The 19,473-nt window shown below is 41.8% G+C and overlaps 1 protein-coding gene across 3 annotated transcripts in view; it reads left to right on the top strand.

Moving 5' to 3' along the window:
• The first annotated feature begins 2,136 nt into the window (after positions 1 to 2,136).
• LOC108940859 (fibrillin-1-like) overlaps positions 2,137 to 19,473 on the top strand; it is a 54,295-nt gene continuing 36,958 nt past the window's right edge. Inside the window, exons 1-12 of one of the 3 annotated variants that reach the window (XM_029255954.1) lie at positions 2,137 to 2,255; positions 2,719 to 3,040; positions 4,747 to 4,829; positions 5,771 to 5,869; positions 6,717 to 6,812; positions 6,930 to 7,025; positions 13,131 to 13,328; positions 15,492 to 15,617; positions 16,859 to 16,984; positions 18,628 to 18,780; positions 18,964 to 19,134; positions 19,333 to 19,473. In XM_029255954.1, coding sequence (XP_029111787.1) covers positions 2,862 to 3,040; positions 4,747 to 4,829; positions 5,771 to 5,869; positions 6,717 to 6,812; positions 6,930 to 7,025; positions 13,131 to 13,328; positions 15,492 to 15,617; positions 16,859 to 16,984; positions 18,628 to 18,780; positions 18,964 to 19,134; positions 19,333 to 19,473 — 1,468 coding nt within the window. In that variant the 5' untranslated portion in view covers positions 2,137 to 2,255; positions 2,719 to 2,861. Of the gene's footprint in view, positions 2,256 to 2,432; positions 2,491 to 2,532; positions 3,041 to 4,746; positions 4,830 to 5,770; positions 5,870 to 6,716; positions 6,813 to 6,929; positions 7,026 to 13,130; positions 13,329 to 15,491; positions 15,618 to 16,858; positions 16,985 to 18,627; positions 18,781 to 18,963; positions 19,135 to 19,332 lie in introns of those variants that run through there. The other 2 variants (XM_029255955.1, XM_018763265.2) reach the window with 2 other exon arrangements.

Here is a 19,473-nt window from a genome sequence, read left to right as displayed (position 1 = left end):
ACAGCCAACTAAAAGTCTTTGGTTCATGTGAAACATGCCTTTGGACTGTGGGAGGAAACAGGAACACTACAGGAAACTCAAACAAACATGGGGAGAAGATGGGGACTCTGCTCAGACTGAGCCTAAATTGAATCTACATCCAAGCTCACAGCCCAGGACCTGTGAGGCAAAAGCTCTTCACACTGTGCCATCATGCCAATGATGATAAAAAGTGTTTTGTACACAGTACTAGCAAACTTCACAGCAAGGACCTGTAGTGAACCTGGGGATGCAATGATGCTAAACCATGGACAGCTGGCTTCAAACCGTCCTGTCAATTCACCAGTTAAGACAAGTGTTGCTCACTCAATGTGATGTGTCTACATACGTTGTATGAAATGATATTAAATATGACATGATATCATTCCACACAAGATGTGACGTGTCCATGTGGAAATACAGTGTACATCTACATTATTTATTACAGTGACGTACAGCTACAGCTGGCCTTCTGTAATTCTTCTTGAACAGTACCATGTCTGTGTGCTGCCTGAAGAATAAGAAGCCCTCCAACCGACCCCGACAACCATCTCTTTCCCTGTGCTTAAGGTTGCCAGTGTTGACGAACTTGACTCACTTGTTCAGGAATTATTCCACCAAGAGCTGGGTGTGGCTCACAAAACAAATTATTCCCATGCTTTAGGAAATATTGTTCATTTTTGACTGCCCTCACCAGCTTCTGCATGTTGGCAACAAAATAGTATAGCTTACTGGTAACGAAACTATAGAAGATGTATAAGAAAATATCAGTCTTAGTTTTTCTTTTGTGGTTTTCACTGGAAAGAAAACCTTTTCTGGTTTTGTACCAATATCACTGTAAGCATTCTAATTCATAATTTATATGTGAGCCTATTTGCAAATCTAATGGGTGATACAGTATTGTACCATTAGCCTACATATTACTGAGCAGGTATGGAACCTGACTTTCCATCACTGTGCCCTTTATGCAAGGTCTTTGAGTTTCTATGTGTTATAGTGTGTGAGGACTGGACATTGGCAATATTCAAACTCTTAATGCCATTCTACTAATCCACTTAATAAATGATTATATGGAACTTGAAAACAGTACAATTGCATTCACTGTAACTTGTTGCCAAGACAGCTGCTGAAAACATGGGTGATGTGCTTTTGGCACAATGGCGCAGCGGATAGTGCTGTTTTCACAGCATCTGGACTGCATGGTGGGTTCGACCACCACTGAAGTCTGTAGTTCGCATGTTCTTACCATGTTATGTCGTGGGTTTCTTCCCACTTTACAAAGACATGTGTGAATCCAGATTAACTTGGGATATACAGTACACTGCCCATAGTTTATGTATGTAGGTATTTTACACTAGTCTACTGTGCTTTACAGAGATGGTTGAATGACTGCAAGGAGGATTTATCTGCACTGTAAACAATGCTTAATCCCAAAGACACAGTTTAATTAGAAAATTTATGGTTAAACGTCGTACGACGCATCGCCACTCCGCGTCCTCGGGATGTTGCAACTTCGTGACATTTTCTGTGAGACGAACTGTAGGTCTGCGCAGAAAGCAGTATCAGCACCATTACATCCCCCCCACAACGAACTTGAAAATAAGTTTACTACTGAGATACTCGAGATACATGTTATAAAATAATTACATAATATATAAACCTTACATTATAATTACATAAAAACGTATTGTTTTTCTAATACATGTAAATTTCGTTTTCCACTCTTGATGTATATCATGTATGTGTTAAGTAAAAATAATTTTTGTCATATAATACAGTACGTACTGTATTATTATGCGGACCTTTATTAATTCAGCGATAGAAGCCTAAGGAGTGTCGAAGTAATTCTCGCCTGCAAGGCGCCAAAAAGCGTAGCGACGGCCCCGCGAGCGCGGCTGTGTGAGTCACCTCGGCGAAAGGTGTCAGCTAAGTACTACACAGTCAGTCAGTACTACATAGTGAAAGCACTAGTACTATGCACTACGTAATAATCATTGTACGTCGTTTTGGAGAAAGGTGTCTGTTAAAGAATAACGAATAAAGATAAACTTCAAGTTTTAGGCAGTGAGAGAGAGGGAAAGGGAGAGAGAAACAAGTAGGTCCACGGACGGAGAGAGGGGAGCAGAGAGGGGAGAGGAGGGAAAGGAAAGGAAGGAGAGAGGGAGAGGAGAGAGGGGAAGGTAGACAACTCATCACTCCCCGAAAGAAGTGCCAACAGCTCGAATATTGTTTAAATTGTAAGCCGATATCATCATAACACATTTTGTTTTAAGGAAGGAACAGGATGGTAAACTTTAAATAGTGTCACTCCGACTTTGACGTCGATAGATTTTTTTATTTTCATTTTTTTCCCTGCCTTTGCTTGCTAAAAAAAACTTTATCCAGTACTGTACCAGCTGTAAAAAGAAAGAAAAAACATTTGCATATTTTTTGTGGGGCGGGTTGAGCACTTATTCTCCTATTGGAGAGAAGGTACCGTGGAATTCCTTTACTTCATAGTTTATGTGGAGGTTCACTTGGGTTCACTAATATTTTATCGAACGTCTCAGTCAATTTACGTACTGGGATGTTTATTCTCTTTTGCTAAATGTTTTTGAGAAGGCTCTTCGTGCACCACTCGGTCCTTTGCTGTACAGGCTTGACAACTTTTGCGTGCACATTTTGCGAATTTTAATGCTCTTTTCTCACTTTTTCTTGCAGCTTTTTCCTCTCGGACGAGGAGGAAAGGGGAGTTTGCTTCGAGCGAAAGGCGCACTTTAAAGTGCGCTTCAGTTTTTCCCTTTTTTGCTACGTTTTGCTCGTGGAAGTTGAGTGTGCCCGTGAGAAGGGTGTCTCTCTGAGGTATGCGTCGGGGGAGCCTGGCCAGGCTCGCGCTGGGGCTCGCGGCCGCCGCGCTGCTCGCTGCGCGGGCTGCCGAGGGGGCGACTGGGGACGCCGAGGCGGAGCGACCCGCTGAAGGGGACGGAGAGCCGAGGGCCAGCAGAACCAAACGGAGAGGGGGAGCGCACGACGTGCTCAAGGGGTAAACCTCCAGAACCGTTCGCAGTCGCCTACACAGCAACGTCTTGCCGAGACTGCGAAAAAACGTAACTTTGCACGCGCTGAGGAACAGGAGGACGCCCGTTACCCGTCACCTTGACTTCAGTAATAAGTAGAGACTCATGAAAGTGTCCAGCGACGACGCACACACACGTATAATTTACTATCTCAAGAAAGACATTATTCCTGGATGAGAACAGTGACTGAGATGAAACTTACCGCTTCGTTCTTGTTTACTTCATCTCTCGTGTGCTAGGAAGTTAATCGAGAGTAGTTTTAGTAATTAAGAAAAGTGTTTTTCGTTTCCTTCACGTCGGTCGCTCTCGTGAAACGAACAAGCCAAGGTCGTAAAGCGAGAGAATCAACCCACACATTTCAGTATTTGTCAGCATCTGTTCAAAATTATCTTAAGCATCTGTCCTTATTTTCCAGCACTTCTCACCATGTGTAAAAATTTGTCGATAATATCTCTCAAAATATGTAAAAATGTGTCAGCATCTTGATCTTTCAGTATCTTAACATTTCTTGCAAATTCAGTCAATCGGTCCACATCCGACCGCCCTAATATCTGTCGGCACTTAGCATCTGACAGCATCTGAACAGCTGTCAAAATATGTCAGCGTATCTGTGAACATGTCATGTGTGCTGTCCGGACCTGTCACCTCTCTACCGGACACTTCCCACAGTTTCGCTGACTGCCTCACAGTCAGTTCTCATTGTGCGGTTCGTTTATGGATTTGATTGCAGGAGAATACAAGAAGGGGATGAGAAAGCTCTCCTGCAGGGTGCTGCCAGTTTTGTCATTAAAAACTGGCATCATTCCTCTTTGTGCAGCAGAAAATAAACAATCCTCGAAACAAAGGACCCTTACAGAGTTTTGTGTCACTGTAGGGATATGCCACAGAACCATTTTACATGTGCATTCCTAGCCCTTTTATTGGAACCCCATATATGGGTAGAGACATATTTTACTAGAGCACGGGCCAGAGCAGTGGCCTTGCCTGAGGTGGAGCCAGAAGCATGACACCAAGACCAAACATGCTAGGAATAACTCTTTTCAGTCTTTTTGGAAAAAAAATCACTTAACTTGTTAATGTTGACTTTTTAAAGAAGTAAACACAACCCTTCGCATTCTGAATACATCACAGTACCTTTGTCACTGATTTTTAAAGAAGTTGTTTATTAAAGTTGCTTATTAAGAAGTGTACAGCATGGTTTTATTGCGGTTATGGTGCGGAATGGACCTCATTTATATGTCCTCAGATAGATGCCAGATTTTTTATCGAAATTAATTTTGACCACCAGGTGTTGCTGTTCGCAATTCAAGGATTGTTCTAGGTTGTTGTTAGATTAGCTTGAAGTAGAAGAGCCATTTCAGAAATGACCTTTTTTAACAGTTTGTCTGTGCGTGAAGAGGAAAAAATTGATCAGTTAGATACTAAAATAGTTCATTTACATCGTAAGATCTTGTCAGTATAAAAATGTTAAATACATTGCAGGTAAATTAAAATACTGAAATTTATGATGCTGAAGCTGATGGGGATTAGTATCCCTGGATCTAATATTTTCTGCAACTGTGATCTTTATTTATATTTCACAAACAATGTATAAAATTTCATTTGGACTAACTTTCTACATACCATGTCCAATGACATATAGCAAGGCGTTTAAAAAAAAATTTTTTTTCAGACCCAATGTTTGCGGATCACGTTCCAATGTATACTGCTGCCCTGGATGGAAGACCCTTTCTGGAGGGAACCAATGCATTGTTCGTAAGTGTCAGAATCTTTCTGAACTGTCAGTTTTTTTTCTGTACTGCCAATGAGTGAAAATACTCATTGGAAATACACTTTGATGTTTGTACAAATAAACATTATATTTGGCCATAAAACATGTATGTTTGAGCTAGGAAAATGTTTACGTTAGGAAAAAGCACTGTTCATTTCTGGTAAGCTTTACATTTGATGACTATACAAATATTGTGTTACAAATTAACACCCATACTGACTTTCAGGGAAGTCATTTTATCAATAGGCAAATTCTAAGACATATACAGTATCTACGTCTGTGTATGTACCCACAAGCAAACATACATATCTATGGTGTTAGAATGTACTAATGCACACTGCCATTTTTCTGAAAGGACTGGTCAGCCCTGTAACTTTCATCAAACCCGGTTGCAGTGTGGACTGTGTAAGATTGACTCAATATGAATACACTTTTTCAAATATCTTTTTTTCTTAAGCTGAGAAGTGTGGAGTTATGTGATCCACTGCTAACTCATGAACGCAGCCAGTGCGTGGCCTTTGTTTACTTTCTGGCAAGTTGTTTCATTGTTGTAAAAATATATTTTTTATTAATGGAGGACCAAAGAGTCGTGGGTCTTTAGAGTGTGTGTCTGATTTAGCAAGATGAATATGCAAGGTCCATTCTGACGAAATGACCATGCCAACTCCTCTCTCTGTGTTTGGAGATCTGATGGCCCAGGGTCTCCCACCCACTTTTTAGTTTTGAGAGTGACCTATTTACTGTATTTGTGGAGTGCAGGTGGTTACTTTCCAAAGCATTGTGCTTGTTTCACTCTACCAGGCCTCTGTATTCCTCCAGATTTACTGAGGTACAGTAAACACATCACTGTGTCTGTTTCTCAGAGGGTTCACAAATTTGTTCTTTCTGAACCCCCTACCCCCACCCCACCCCACCCAACCTCCAGCCATTTGCAGAAGCTCGTGTGGAGACGGGTTTTGCTCCAGACCCAATATGTGCACTTGCCCAAGTGGTCAGATTGCTCCGTCCTGTGGCTCTAAGTCAGGTGCTTTGTTTTTGAATACGTTTTCTTTGTCATCTTTTTGTTGTTCATTCTCTGTGGTACCAGCTAAATTTGGTACTAGAAAATATTCTTCACAGAACTCTCAGTGTTGTCTTGCACATTTTAAGACCATGTTCTCTTCTTTAAAGAAAATAATTGAGCTGAAATATAAAATATGAATAAAGCAGAAACGACTGCTGTAAAATATGGATTTTTTTCTTAAATCCCTCTGTCTAAGTGTGCTCTGTTTAACTAGTGTTTTTTACTGAGAATATGGTTTATTTTTTAGCAGGTCTAATTCAAATAAGAATGAGGTATAACGTTCTTACTCTGCTTAACAGATTACATCATTTCCTGTTCATTGCCTAATCCCTTCTGTTTTTGTTAGACACCATAGAAAGGAACCTGAGTGCACTCTTACATGGTAGAATCACGAGAGTTGTCAGCATAGCAATGTCAAATTAGGTTCCAGCTGAGATAATAAACTCTCGTGAATGAACTTAGTTTTACAGTTTAAACATCTGTAATTCATGAAACATTATTAAAACTTACAATAATTCATTTTTGTAATTGCAAGAACGGTTTGTATAATTGTTATATGTCTTTGCAAGTTTTAGTTTTTAAAAAAACTTTTTTGGGAGGAGTCAAATAACTTTAAATAAGTAGTAAGTACATATTCTCCTACAACTCAGACAAAACTGTGAAATAACATGAAACTGGACAGATAATTTGTTTCAAAATTATTGTCTAACAATGGTGATTGGTAACACTCAGTAAGTACTGTCTACCTTCCGAGAAGGAACTGTGTGTTTGCACCACTAAGACATCACTGTGCCTCTCTAATAAACAGTTCAACACTGTAACATCCGCTGCATGAATGGTGGCACCTGCATGGAAGACAGCTGCCTTTGCCAGAAAGGGTACAGCGGGCCACACTGTGGACAACGTAAGGGCTGTTCCCTCACGCCCATGTCACACCTACCTCAATGCAACAATCATTTCTGTGTCCATCAGCCAGTGAAGATTACTCATCCCCCTTTATATGTTCCTCTCTCGCTCGCAGCTGTCTGTGAAAGTGGATGTCTGAATGGAGGGAGGTGTGTGGCACCAAACCGCTGTGCCTGTACCTATGGTTTCACCGGCGCTCAGTGTGAACGAGGTAGGTTGCTCATAGTACTCCTGCTTGCTTTCCAGTGTACAATACAGATGAAAAGAGGAGGGTTCAGGTAGAACAAGTGGCTCATTCACCGTAACTTACCCCTCTTTCTATTATATTGAACTTTACCTTCACCTTCACTGGGGCCTAATGCCAAAGAGGTAGGCTGCTCATTGAGCTCCCTAATCTACAATGTCACTAATGATATTTTGCTTTAGCTAACTTGCTTTGGTTTTTTTGAAAATGGCTTGTCTTACTTTCCTCTGGTCTGGGTCTGTGAATGCAGTGCATTTTAGTTGCATGTGTTGAAGTCAATTGCTCTTCTTAAGATGCACACTTCTCCAAACCACAAAAGATGGATGCTGCTCTTTTTCTTGTTAGCCAAGGACCTCTGGTTAAAATTTGTTTACAACTTGTTTTATTTTAATGGACCATGTGACTAGCTGCAGGTATTTCATGTAGAAGCTGCCTTGTTTGTGTGTAAAGGCCATATGTACTTCGGTAACTTATCTGGACGGCCAGTATGGAAACAGATCGCAGAACAGGTCATGGTGAGACAAGTTTTTGTGGCATTGGCCTACATTGTTTTGGAAAAGAAATAACCTTATACATTACATCTACCTCTTGTTCATGGCTACTCTAGTAACAATAGCATTATAGTTGTCACACGGAACCAAGGGAGCCGGAACGACTGGACCCAAGTGCAGGGTCGTTCGTCTGGACTCAAGGGCTCAGGCAAGGTCTTGGTGTTGGGGACGGGCAAAGGATTGTTCGATTTTCGGTCGGAGTAAGAGTGAGGATCCATGGGCATGGTCAGGGGACGAAGCGAAGGGTCGGTCGATCGGCGGTCGGAGTTGGAGCGAAGATCTGTGGATGTGGTCAGGGAACGAAGCAAGGGGTCGAAAACTGGAGGTTGGAAACTGGGAACAAGGGTTGTGTGTGGACTGGATGTCGCGAAGGAGGAAAGGTGTCTCTAACGAGATTCCGCAAAGGTATGGGAGCTGAAGAGGGTCTTTTCAATGGTGAGCGGTTAGTCAGGTGCTTGATTGGAGTCAGGTGCTGTTGGTTGAGGTGTGGGCGTGGACGTGACAATAGTGTTATTGATAGAAAAACGAAAAATATTTTCTCTTCTGTGGGGATTTCTACAGAGGTTGAAATGATTTCAACCTTGAAAGGTGATGATACCACAGACAAGAGAAAGCGATCACAGGCCGTAAAGGCCTTATCCACTGTGTTTATTATACTGAGAAATCAAGTGGAGTTGAGCTCCTTCCGTAGGGTCTCAGTAGAATTGAAGTTGAAAAGAATTGTGCAGGAAATGATTAAAATTGAGCTGTTAGCCAGTTCTGTAAAACTGTGACAACAGATTACTTGTTCATTTTACTGTGTGTATGTGGCACAGTCATTTGTTTTGCTCATATTCGGTTGTTCCAGTGTTACTCATTTTGACTCATCCTCCATTACAAATTACATTTCAGATGTGAAGGAAGGTACTTAACATTTTTGCTCAATGTGGAGAGTACAACTTTACTTATATTTGTTATCCAACAGTTTTATTCAGGTGAATGAAGTTTGCTAAGCGATATATTTAAATCATTAGCATGAAATTGTCTTGTTTTCATTTTCAGAAAGCACTGTTCACAATCAGATTTTTTTAAAACTCTGCCTCAGCTTTTAGCAAAAGGAGAGAACCTCAGTCAGGCACTGTCATTAACCACTAGTCCAAGTCAGGGTTGTTGTGGTCTGGACCCTATTGCAGGCGTAAGGCAGAGTACACCCTGGATGGAATGACTCCACACCAGAGCAGCAAAAGTGTTCTAAAATTTTTTTTTACTTGAAAGGATACAGCTTAACAGTACACTCACTGACGATTTCTATGAAAAAAAGGTGTTTTGGATCAGTTTTGTGCAGCTTGCATTTTGGTTTCATACCATCGGGATTTTCACAATTCCAGCGCTTTCTCAAAATATACTCCATTCTCACTAAGTTGTCAATGCACTTAGCATATTAATGCAATAAACACTAAAATGGCATAAGATTTATTTTTTGGGAAAAATCCACCACTACATTTCCTTATCTGTAACATTATGTCCAATTTGAAATTAAAAAAGAATTGTTTAATTTGGCAGCAGTGTCGTGTGTACTTGGTTACACCCAGGAAACATATACTGCTGGCCATCCCAGTCACAGCCTAGGAATTGTTCCAAGTCACATACTTGCACTGCAGTATTCACTAAAGGGTGAATATCTTCAGCCTCAAATATCACGTGATTTCCAACCTTTATGGCCATGCAGGCTTGAACTCATCGTAATAGTGAATAAAAATATGCACTGCGATACATTTGATTGGTTATCACTCCCTCAGGAATTCATGGCTGAATTCTTGTAGTGTATATTATTCATATATTAATAGCTTCAAGAATAACCTTGGTTTCTGAAAACAACTGAAATGCCAGGATGAATGAAAATGAAACATTTGTGATGTCCAATGTAGATTAGAAGTTTGGCAGCTCTAGCTGTGGTCCAAGTACGGGCTTGTGCAATAGGTACTCATCCGCCTGGCTGCACTTAAACTTCCTTCCTGGCTTAGGAACATAAGATCCAGTTACCTGTCTGACTTTTGGGTAATGAGTTTATTTAGTAGACAGAAAAAAAAGCTTAATATCTCCCTATCTCTGAGTAGGCTTCTATGGTAACTCATGGTTTTTGCCAGTATACTTGTCATATTTTATAACTGTTTTGTCTGGGGATCCAGTCTTCCTTCAGACTGGCAGAGGTTATGTTAATATGCAAAGCTAATTATTATACTGTTTGCTGTCAGCCGGTGTCATTCATATATGCAAAAGCAGGAAGATCTGGGATCAGATAGTCGCATTGTCCTTGCCTACTCTTCCCTAATATTTGGAGTATTACATCTGTTTTGGCCCCGTATGTGATTCCCTGGAATTTCCCTGCCTTTACTCATTGTCTGCTCTACAGAGTTACTTTATACATGTGCAGTCTTTTTGCCATAATTTGAGCATCAGTGTTTCCATTTTACGCACTGATTCAGTCATTACGCAATCACATTGTGTGGCTGATACTTTGGCAGATAACAGTAAAAACTTCTTCCAGAACAATGACTTGAAGAACAAATGCAGTTCATGGTATGTAGCGTGTCAGTTCTTATCTGTAAATGTACCTCAGAATATTTTTCCCCTCTGGGCTCTTTTCCTTTTTAAGCAGCAATTACACATTGTAAAGCTTGAATGTAATTGATGTCATTAGATCCAATTATTTTTCAGGGCTTCAAGTGCAGCACATTTTTGGAGTCAATATAGATGTCATATAGCTCTCACACAGTCATAATGGACAAGCCTTGTCCTGCTTTTAGTTACAGTTAATCCAAGAAGCGCTTCTAAGGCTGGCGCTTATCGGCTGGTGTGCAGCGACACAGATTACTTCTTATGTGGTATATTGAATAGACATTAGTTATAACTGGGTTTAAGCTTGAGATGTAAGGAGTACACACACACACACATTTTCAGAACCGCTTGTCCCACATGGGGTCGCAGGGAACCGGAGCCAACCCGGTAACACAGGGCGTAAGGCCGGAGGGGGAGGGGACATACCCAGGACGGGACACCAGTCCGTCGCAAGGCACCCCAAGCGGGACTCGAACCCCAGACCCACTGGAGAGCAGGACTGTGGTCCAACCCACTGCGCCACCGCACCCCCATGTAAGGAGTATATTACAGTTAATGAAGGAAATATTATGACATAACAAAATAGCCTATCAAGTCCAAAGAATGTAATTTGTTTAATTAATTAAATTAATTGCTGCTTTTCTATAGGGGGTGTGGTGGCGCAGTGGGTTGGACTGGGTCCTCCTCTCTGGTGGGTCTGGGGTTCGAGTCCCGCTTGGGGTGCCTTGTGGTGGACTGGCGTCCCGTCCTGGGTGTGTCCCCTCTCCCTCTGGCCTTACGCCCTGAGTTGCCGGGTAGGCTCCGGTTCCCTGCAATCCTGTATAGGGACAAGCGGTTCAGAAAGTGCGTGTGCGTGTGTGCGTGTGTGCGTGCGTGCGTGCGTGCGTGCTGCTTTTCTGCTCTGGTTTGTCATTACATCTTGAGACCTAGGATGTCCACTAGAAGACGGGAAGATAGAATATGGCATAACATTTTTTTGTCAAGATTATTCTTGATAACATATGATGTAAGAGAAGGCGCTCAATGAAGAGAAAGTGTCCAGATGAGAGATTTTTGTGTAGTTGCAGTGAAACAACAGGAAGACATATTGGTATGAACAGACTACCTGGGCTTTGGCCAAGATGATAAATGATCTCATTCTTTCTGGAGTTTTTTTCACAACACAACAAACCTATTGTTTTGGGTCACAAACCAGAGACTGGATGCAGTTTTTGCAAAGCTATCCTGACTCGAACCAAAACTATATATTTATTTCTCATGAGATATAGATATTTTCAAAAGAGAAACGAGAAGTAAGTATTTTGGTAAAAAATGTATCTTATGTTGAAATTTACCTTGATGTGGAGACCTGAACGTGCTGAAATTAAGGCGTCTGTGTGTGTTCAAAACATAGATGTAGAAGGTATGACCAAGGCATCATATGAGCTTTTGAGGGCTGTGAGATTGAACATTGCCCATGTGAATGTGTTCTCTGAGTCTCCTGGAGTGGGTTGTGCAGGAGAGAGTGCTGCAGAGGTGGGCGGATCAGATGATTCCCAGATGTGTGGAGACACACAAGAGTACCATAGTTGTGTTTGGACGTAGTTTCACAATGAGTGCTGGTGAGCCACTGCCGGTGCCCCAGAGGAGGGGAATGCTCCAGTTACAGTAAAAGGTGCTCTCTTGACTGGTTTCCTGGGAAGTTTAGCTGGCTGCTGCCTACAGGTTTTTAGCTTCGTTTTCGGATTTTAGTCACTTGTTTCCCAAACTAGGGCAATCACAAGATTGTTATAGAAAAAGTAGGTCTTTAAAGGCTTTCTGAGTAAGTAGGAAGTGTAGAAATAATGAAGAATTGAGTGAAAAAGACTTGAGTACCTATAAGTGACTAACCTGACATCACATGGTCTTCATATGAGATCATTAAATGTTTTGAGTTTGTAAGACAGGCTTCAATGTGCTCATAAATGTGATTAAAATACCACTGGTCCAATGAAAGGTCAAAAAGATTTTTTTTTGGTAAAAAGATTGTATGCAGAGGTTTGTCAAGGGACTCTAACATTATCAACATCTGGATGCTGGGTTCTGATGTGGATTCAATCCAGTTCAATTCATGTGGAGCTTGTGTGTTCTCACTGTGTTTGCATGGATTCCCTTCGGGTGCTCCGATTTCCTTCCACTGTCCAAAGACATGTGTTTCATGTGAATAGATAACTCTGAATTGCCCTTTCTGTGTGTGTTTGAGTGAATAAGAATATGTGTGACTGCTCTGTGATAGACTGGGACCCTGTCCAGGGTGCACCCTGCCTCGCACCCTTGCTTTCCAGGATAGGTTCTGGACCACTGCAGCCCTACACCACATAAGTGGTTATTGATAATGGATGGATGTTCTGGGACTAAAATATGATATAACCTGTGTGTACTAGTTGTGCATTTTCTCTAACGTATGTATGTTTCTAAACATTTAAGGTATTATTAAGACCTCTCAGTCTCCTCACTGACATGTCCATTTTCAGCTGTCTGATTCAAAAGGTGGAATCAATTATTAAATATGGTTTCCTGACCCTTATAATTTAGAACAATGATGCTTATGCACAACTGATGCATATCTGGTATGTATAAATATGTGCCTAACATCACTTTTCTCTGACTAATTTTGAGGTTTTGAATCACAGCACAGCATTTGCAGATCAGCAAAGATCATAATGACTTATTGGCTATTGTGTTTAGTTAGACTGTAAGTGAAATTTTATAAGGAAACTGTGAGGGGGAGTGATGTGTCTGAAATCATGTGCATTATTTATATTACCCATTGTTTTTTGTTGTAGAAATAAGAATACAATAACAATACGATAACCCAAACACTTGAAAATGTTGTCTTTTATGTAATGAATTCATAAGAGACTCCAGTTGTGACATTTGAGCTTCACCACTGTGCCTCCTGCAGACTACAGAACTGGGCCATGCTTTGCCTCGGTTAGCAACCAGATGTGTCAGGGCCAGCTGACAGGCATCGTGTGCACGAAGACGCTGTGCTGTGCCACAGTGGGACGTGCCTGGGGGCACCCCTGCGAGATGTGCCCCGCCCAGCCGCACCCCTGTCGTCGAGGCTTCATTCCCAACCATCGAACAGGAGCCTGCCAAGGTAGCCTCCGCATCCTCACACATCTTCCATGGGGTGTTTGGCTTCAATTAGACTAGCAGCTCATGGGAGCTCAAGAGGAGGACTGCTGGAAATTTGTTTGTGGTTCACTGAACATGCCCTGTGTAAAGCACATTTATTCTGACCAAATTTCCTTTGACAGTGATTTCTCAGCACAGCTGCTCCTCTGTTTTCTGAAGTGTACACAAAGTTCTTTCATTGTAAAACTTAAGAAAGGGTGCACAAACACTGGGAGACTCCAGTGCCATTGTTGCCTTCATAGTACCCATTTATTTTTGGATAGCTTGGTGTTAATTTCAAGTGTTGAAATTTTTAGAATGGCATCCAGAACTGCTGAGTTTGACATGGACACTTGCTTGTGTGGCACTCCATTTGTGTGATTTTAAATATTTACATTTATTCATTTACCAGGTGCTATTCTCAGCACAGTGTCAGCACAATGGCGCAGCGAGTAGCACTGCTGCCTCACAGCGTCTGGGTGGTGTGAGAGAATGTGGATTCAATCCCTGCTCAGTCTGTGTGGAGTTTGCATGTTCTCACTGTGTCTGCTTGGATTTTCTCACAGTTCAAATTTATTGGTGATGCTAAATTGCGCATACTGTGTAAATGGTTAAGTGAGTGTGTGCTTGTGTGGCTATCCTGCAATGGTAGCCTAATGTCCAATCCATGGTGTACCCTCCTCAGCCTTGTGCGTTCCGGGATAGGGTCCAGTTCACCATGACCCTGCTCAGGACAAGTGGTTATTTAAACTGTATGGATATTCTCCAAAGTGATGTACTATTCAGAGTGAACAAAAGTGCATTTCACAGCAGACACAGAATTTTCAAAGCAATTTGTTTATCTGATCCCACCATTTTTTTTCTGGCATGCATTACTTGAGTAGCTGAGCATAGAATTGAGAGTAACATAAGAATACAAACACTAGTGTCTCAATGCTTTGCATCAGTAATCCTTAATTAAGAAGTAAACTAGGATGAGTGGCTTTGTATCGGTGTCAAAGGTTATAAAGAATAAACAGTGTAATCTGATTTTACCCTTTCTGAATTATTTTAGGACACTGGACACATTGCACATGCAAACTGTTTAACACCCAGACAAATGTCTGCATTTTGCAGGCACTCTAAAGGTAAAGTAACAGGGCCATGGGCCTTTCTAAATGGGGCATAAGTGAGCGAACATGCATAGAATACAGGAAGGTATGCATAAATTCACACTGACTGAATTTTAGTGCCATTATTTCTGTAAGTTGCCTCTATTGCCTCTGCCATTGCGTTCCTGGTTCTCCTTTGATACAGTCAAACTGGTTCACTGGTTCAGGCTGAGCTCACTGACCAGCCTAAGATACACATCACTCCCACAGAGGTCTGCCCTGGCTGTCACCTTCCCATCTTGTCAGCAGTATGAAATTAAGGCTCCTGTTATGTATACTGGTTCTTTTGTCAGGTTTTTATCATCCTGGAAAACCGGCATTTCTTCCCGCTGAGATCGTTTTCAGATAGGCCTTTAACTACACTGTGGCTGTGAGAACCCTTAGTGGAGGGGTCCAGACCTCTTTGTGCTCGTTTTTGGAAAGGCCCTCTTAGATTCCTCCAGCTGTGTAAATCCTTTCATCGTCTCGTTGTCTTCAGGAGGCAGGAGAGCGTGAGGAGGGCCGACTCCTCAGTAATTTGGAGTTCCGCTCTGATGATGTCGGGCTGCATTCCTGTCACAAACTGTATGTTCCTCGCTCCATTCGCTCCTCCAGGGAGTGGTCTTGATCAGAGCCCCCTGGGGGAAGGGTCTGTGTCTGGAAGTTCAGAGACCTGCTTCTAGGCCAGTTGGCTTCTGTCTTAGACTTCATCTCCCAGCTCAGCTATAGTTGTCTCAACTAAGGCCATTTGAGGCCTTGCTCCTACAGTGCAGAAGGTTTTAAGCACCAAGAAAGACGTGACTATTAAATATTCAGTTTAGTCAGAGTTGTATAGATTTTCAATATTATGACAGTTTTCTTAACTGTAACCTTGATGCTTTGCACTCTATAATTTTCTTTAATATATGGAGACTTCCTTGTTTGTTAAAGTAATGGCTCCTTACAGATGAATAATTTTGCTGAAAACAAATTAGACATGATTTTGTTTTTGTTAATACTTTTTTTCTCTTTGGTAGATGTGGATGAATGCCAGGCCATTCCTGGACTCTGTCAAGGGGGAAATTGTATTAACACTGTGGGATCCTTTGAGTGCAAGTGCCCTGCTGGTCACAAATTCAACGAAATCTCACAGAAATGTGAAGGTAAGGCTCTTCATGGGGTTACGAAGAGGGAAAGGAAACACTGAATACACACAGAGTTCTGTCTCAAAGCCCAGAAGACTGGCCTCAACATATTGCAAATGCATATACTTCAGTGTACTTTAAAAATGTGTTTTTTAGTTATACATATATGAATCCTGGAAAAACAATACTTTTCCAAGAAGTAACTGGTGTTGTTGACATGAAGTAGCCATTATTGGCTTGCTTTTACAGTAAATGTCTTTCATGAGGGATAGGTGTCAGGGCAGTAATAGAACAGCTTATGCTATCACTGCATCATGTGCTGAGGGCCGAAGAGACAGAAACCTGGTCCAATGAGCTCTACTGTGGACTTGATTTCACATGGAGATGTCAAGTCTTTTCCAGATTCAGTTCAAATAAGAGCCTCCTCATTCATCCCTCTGGCAGCAGCGGAAGCTGGGCAATTGCTGGGTTTTAAACAGTGTGTGAAGCTGGGTGTGACTCAGACGTATCTTCACACTCACAAATCTGCTGTGTTACACAGATTTATTAATAAACACACAGAAGGTTCACACCCACCTGTTCAGAAACAAAACTGCAGCATGCTGTAAATGTGGAACTGGTACGTGGATTGGTTTTATGATCCAAGATGTTCAGTAAAGTTATTTTAAGATTTATTTGGCAGTGAAATAAGTGCTTATGTATAAAAAAAAATCAGCTTCAGTGTCTCTTTAAGTTCTTAAGAACATAAAAGCCCAATTCAACTAGTTATTATAACTGTAAAGAATATTGGCTTATTAGGAAAGCTCTGTGACAAGTTGCAGACCAGGCATAACCATATAAGTTTAATTTTCTGGAGTGGTAAAAGATGTGCTTTCGGATATCATGTGTAGGATAATGTCTTTGCTAAATTGTATCCAGAAATAATAAGCTAATTCTTTGAACAGTTCTGAAATTTGAATGTTCAAATTTGTCTGAGTTACTTTTGAAACTCACATTAATGTACCATGCCAGTTCAGCTGAAACCAGTGTGGTTAGCACTGTCTTGACATCAAAATGGTTTCCAGGAATATTACCCAATGATAGGACCTTTTTATAAACTGTTCTCTTTGATTTCGCTTTTTGCCATGATTTAATAATGGATACTCTCTTTACTAATTTCTCATGTTATTGGGCATTTGGCCTCTTATGTCTGACACCATTTTAGTTGACTAAAGTACAAAATTAGTGTTTTGGAATGGCTTCTGTTAATTTTCCTGCAGATATTGATGAGTGTGCCAGTATCCCAGGCCTCTGCAGCACCGGTGAATGTTCAAACACGGCGGGAAGCTACTTCTGCAAGTGTCCTCAGGGCTATTACACCCCACTGGATGGCTCCAAATGCATAGGTGAGGTAATGATGACAGATATACAGTATGTGAACACTCAACTTCTTAATCATTTGTGATACAACTGATTTTATATATATATATATATATCCTGAATATTTAATAATTTGTGGGTTTAGTGATATGTTAAAAGTTGTGTCTTCTTTTATTTGAAGTCAAATGAAGGTATGGTGCAGCCATCAGAACTTTTTTTTGTCCTGGTATTGACATTGCAAAAGGAAATATATAGGTGGAGAAAATGTAGGAAAGGTCCACTGATTTGTGGAGAGTGAAAAATTAAAATGTGAATGTAGAGCACGAGTTAGTCCTGTTTTAGTTAACTAGGTTGGGATTGTCTGGTAACACAAAGCAAGAGAAAAAGTTTTGGGCTGTTGGAGACAGTGGAAATGACTACATAAAGAAATAATTCATTGACCCCTCTATCACAGAAAAGCAGCTCATACATTAAAACTTAGGAAAAAATCAAGGGGAGTGACTGCAGCTCAGGCTCTTATCAATAACCTCCGGTTCCCTGGCCACTTGAGGCCGAGTTCCCAGGGGTTCTTCCTGCGTGCAGTCCCACGTGGGAGGAACAGCGGAACCGAAGCCATGCTGAGAGACTGCTGCAACCCTTCCTGTAAGCCCAAGAGCAAAAATGTAGGTCAGTTGACTGGTGCTTCTGACTCCACAGGAACGAGCCATTTCCTTTTCACTGGCGTGAACGGAACAGACATGGGGTGTAGCATCACACTGTGCATACCTGCATGGAGCTGTCTTCTTCTGCCTCATTAGAAGCTGAGGGAAGTCTTTAACTTACTCTGGCCTTCCAGGAAGATCCCTGGAGATCAACTGCCCTGCAGGCATTCTGAGAATATGGCATTTTCCATAAAAAAACCACACACCCAACCTCATATACAGAGGTGGCTTTTCCGTTCATTTTCATTTGAGAGGAGCACAGAGAAATGGGACTCAGGTTTGGAATTTTTGGTTATTTGCTTCTTGCTACTGCACCTTCAGTGTATGAAAATGGGAAAAACTCAGTAAAGTGGTGCAGTGCGGAAGCCTTGGTTCTGGATAGATGACACATTCTTGCAAGCATCAGGAGATGTCGCTACAGTGTGTGGGGAGCAAGGGAGGTGCTGCTGTTTGGTGTCATATTGAGGTAAAATCATAGAGTCATTAGTACCGACTTTGCAGAACTGTAATATGCGAAGATGGAGTGTCCAAACAAAGAAATGAGAGCATTAAATCAAGCAGTGCTCAGGTCTGTCCTCCATCTCAAAATGGGCTGAGAGGAATCTGGGTCAGAGAACTCCAGCTGATCACCACTGGCCCCCGCCTGTACAAGGAACCTTGTTTGGAAAGAATCTCTGCTATGAGGTTTTTCCCTTTTCCAAAGAGCTTGTTTTGCCAAACATTTCTATCAGTTTCCCAATGCGCACATGCTGGGTGAATGTCCACTACTGGCGATGTTTTTATTTCCCCTCCTCTTTACTCCTTTGGAATCAGTTTGGATGGCCATCAAAAGTTGTTAAAAAGTGAGGTTTTTAAGTTGTCCTCAGTTTCCATTTCCATCACACTGTGTAGGATTGCATAGGGTACAGCTGCTGTGGTTCTGTACAGTGTGTAGCTGCTGTTTAACAGGAGGGGTTATTTCTCTGCAGATGGCCGAAGTGGACAGTGTTTCTCCAGTTTCCTGAATGGCCGCTGTGCCAGTCCAAGCTCACAGCTGCTGACAAAGATGCAGTGCTGCTGTGACAGTGGGCGATGCTGGTCGGATGGGTTCACCCCAGAAATGTGTCCCATTCCTGGAACGGGTCTGTGTGCTGTATCAGTTCACTTCTCAAGCTTTGTGCATTCTGTACAGTTTCTTTCACTGTTTGTGCTCCCATATTTGTTTAATGAGCTCCTCCTGTGAATACAGGAATGCCCAGCAAAGTAGACACAGGTTTGAGCTGTTCCAAGTTGTCAGAATGACCATAATTTCTCTCTGGTTGCAGAGGAGTTCCAGAGGTTGTGCTCCCAGGTCCTGCCCATTGATCCACTCCGCCCTTTCATCCCTGAAATCCCATCCAGACCTGTGGTACCGATACCTCCAGTCCTTCCAGGTCCAGGACAACCAATTCCACGCCCCCCTGATCGTATTCCATCCTTTCCAGTTCCAACTGCAGGTGTTTCTTTCTTTCCTTAGGTCAAATAATAGACATCTTTCTGTTTCCAGTTTGCCTTTCACTATAAGACCATTCAATTTTTGTACTGTTATTTATTTTCAATAGGTCTATTATTCACTGTAGTTCTGTGTTTCTAACCAGTACTGTTGATTATACTGGTGGACCATAACATAATGGTCAGTTTGTGTGTTTATGCAGTGATTTTGACCCAGAACATCACCAACATGTGTCAGCTATACCGGAACCTGTGTTTGAATGGCCGCTGTGTGCCAATCCCAGGGAGCTATCGCTGCGAGTGCAACATGGGCTTCAAGTTGGATGGGCGTGGGGAGTGTGTTG

Source organism: Scleropages formosus, chromosome 11 (genome assembly GCF_900964775.1).
Source record: "Scleropages formosus chromosome 11, fSclFor1.1, whole genome shotgun sequence".
NCBI classification, from domain to species: Eukaryota; Metazoa; Chordata; class Actinopteri; order Osteoglossiformes; family Osteoglossidae; genus Scleropages; species Scleropages formosus.
Note: the sequence above shows the minus strand (reverse complement) of the source record. Positions and strands in the feature narration are given on the sequence as shown.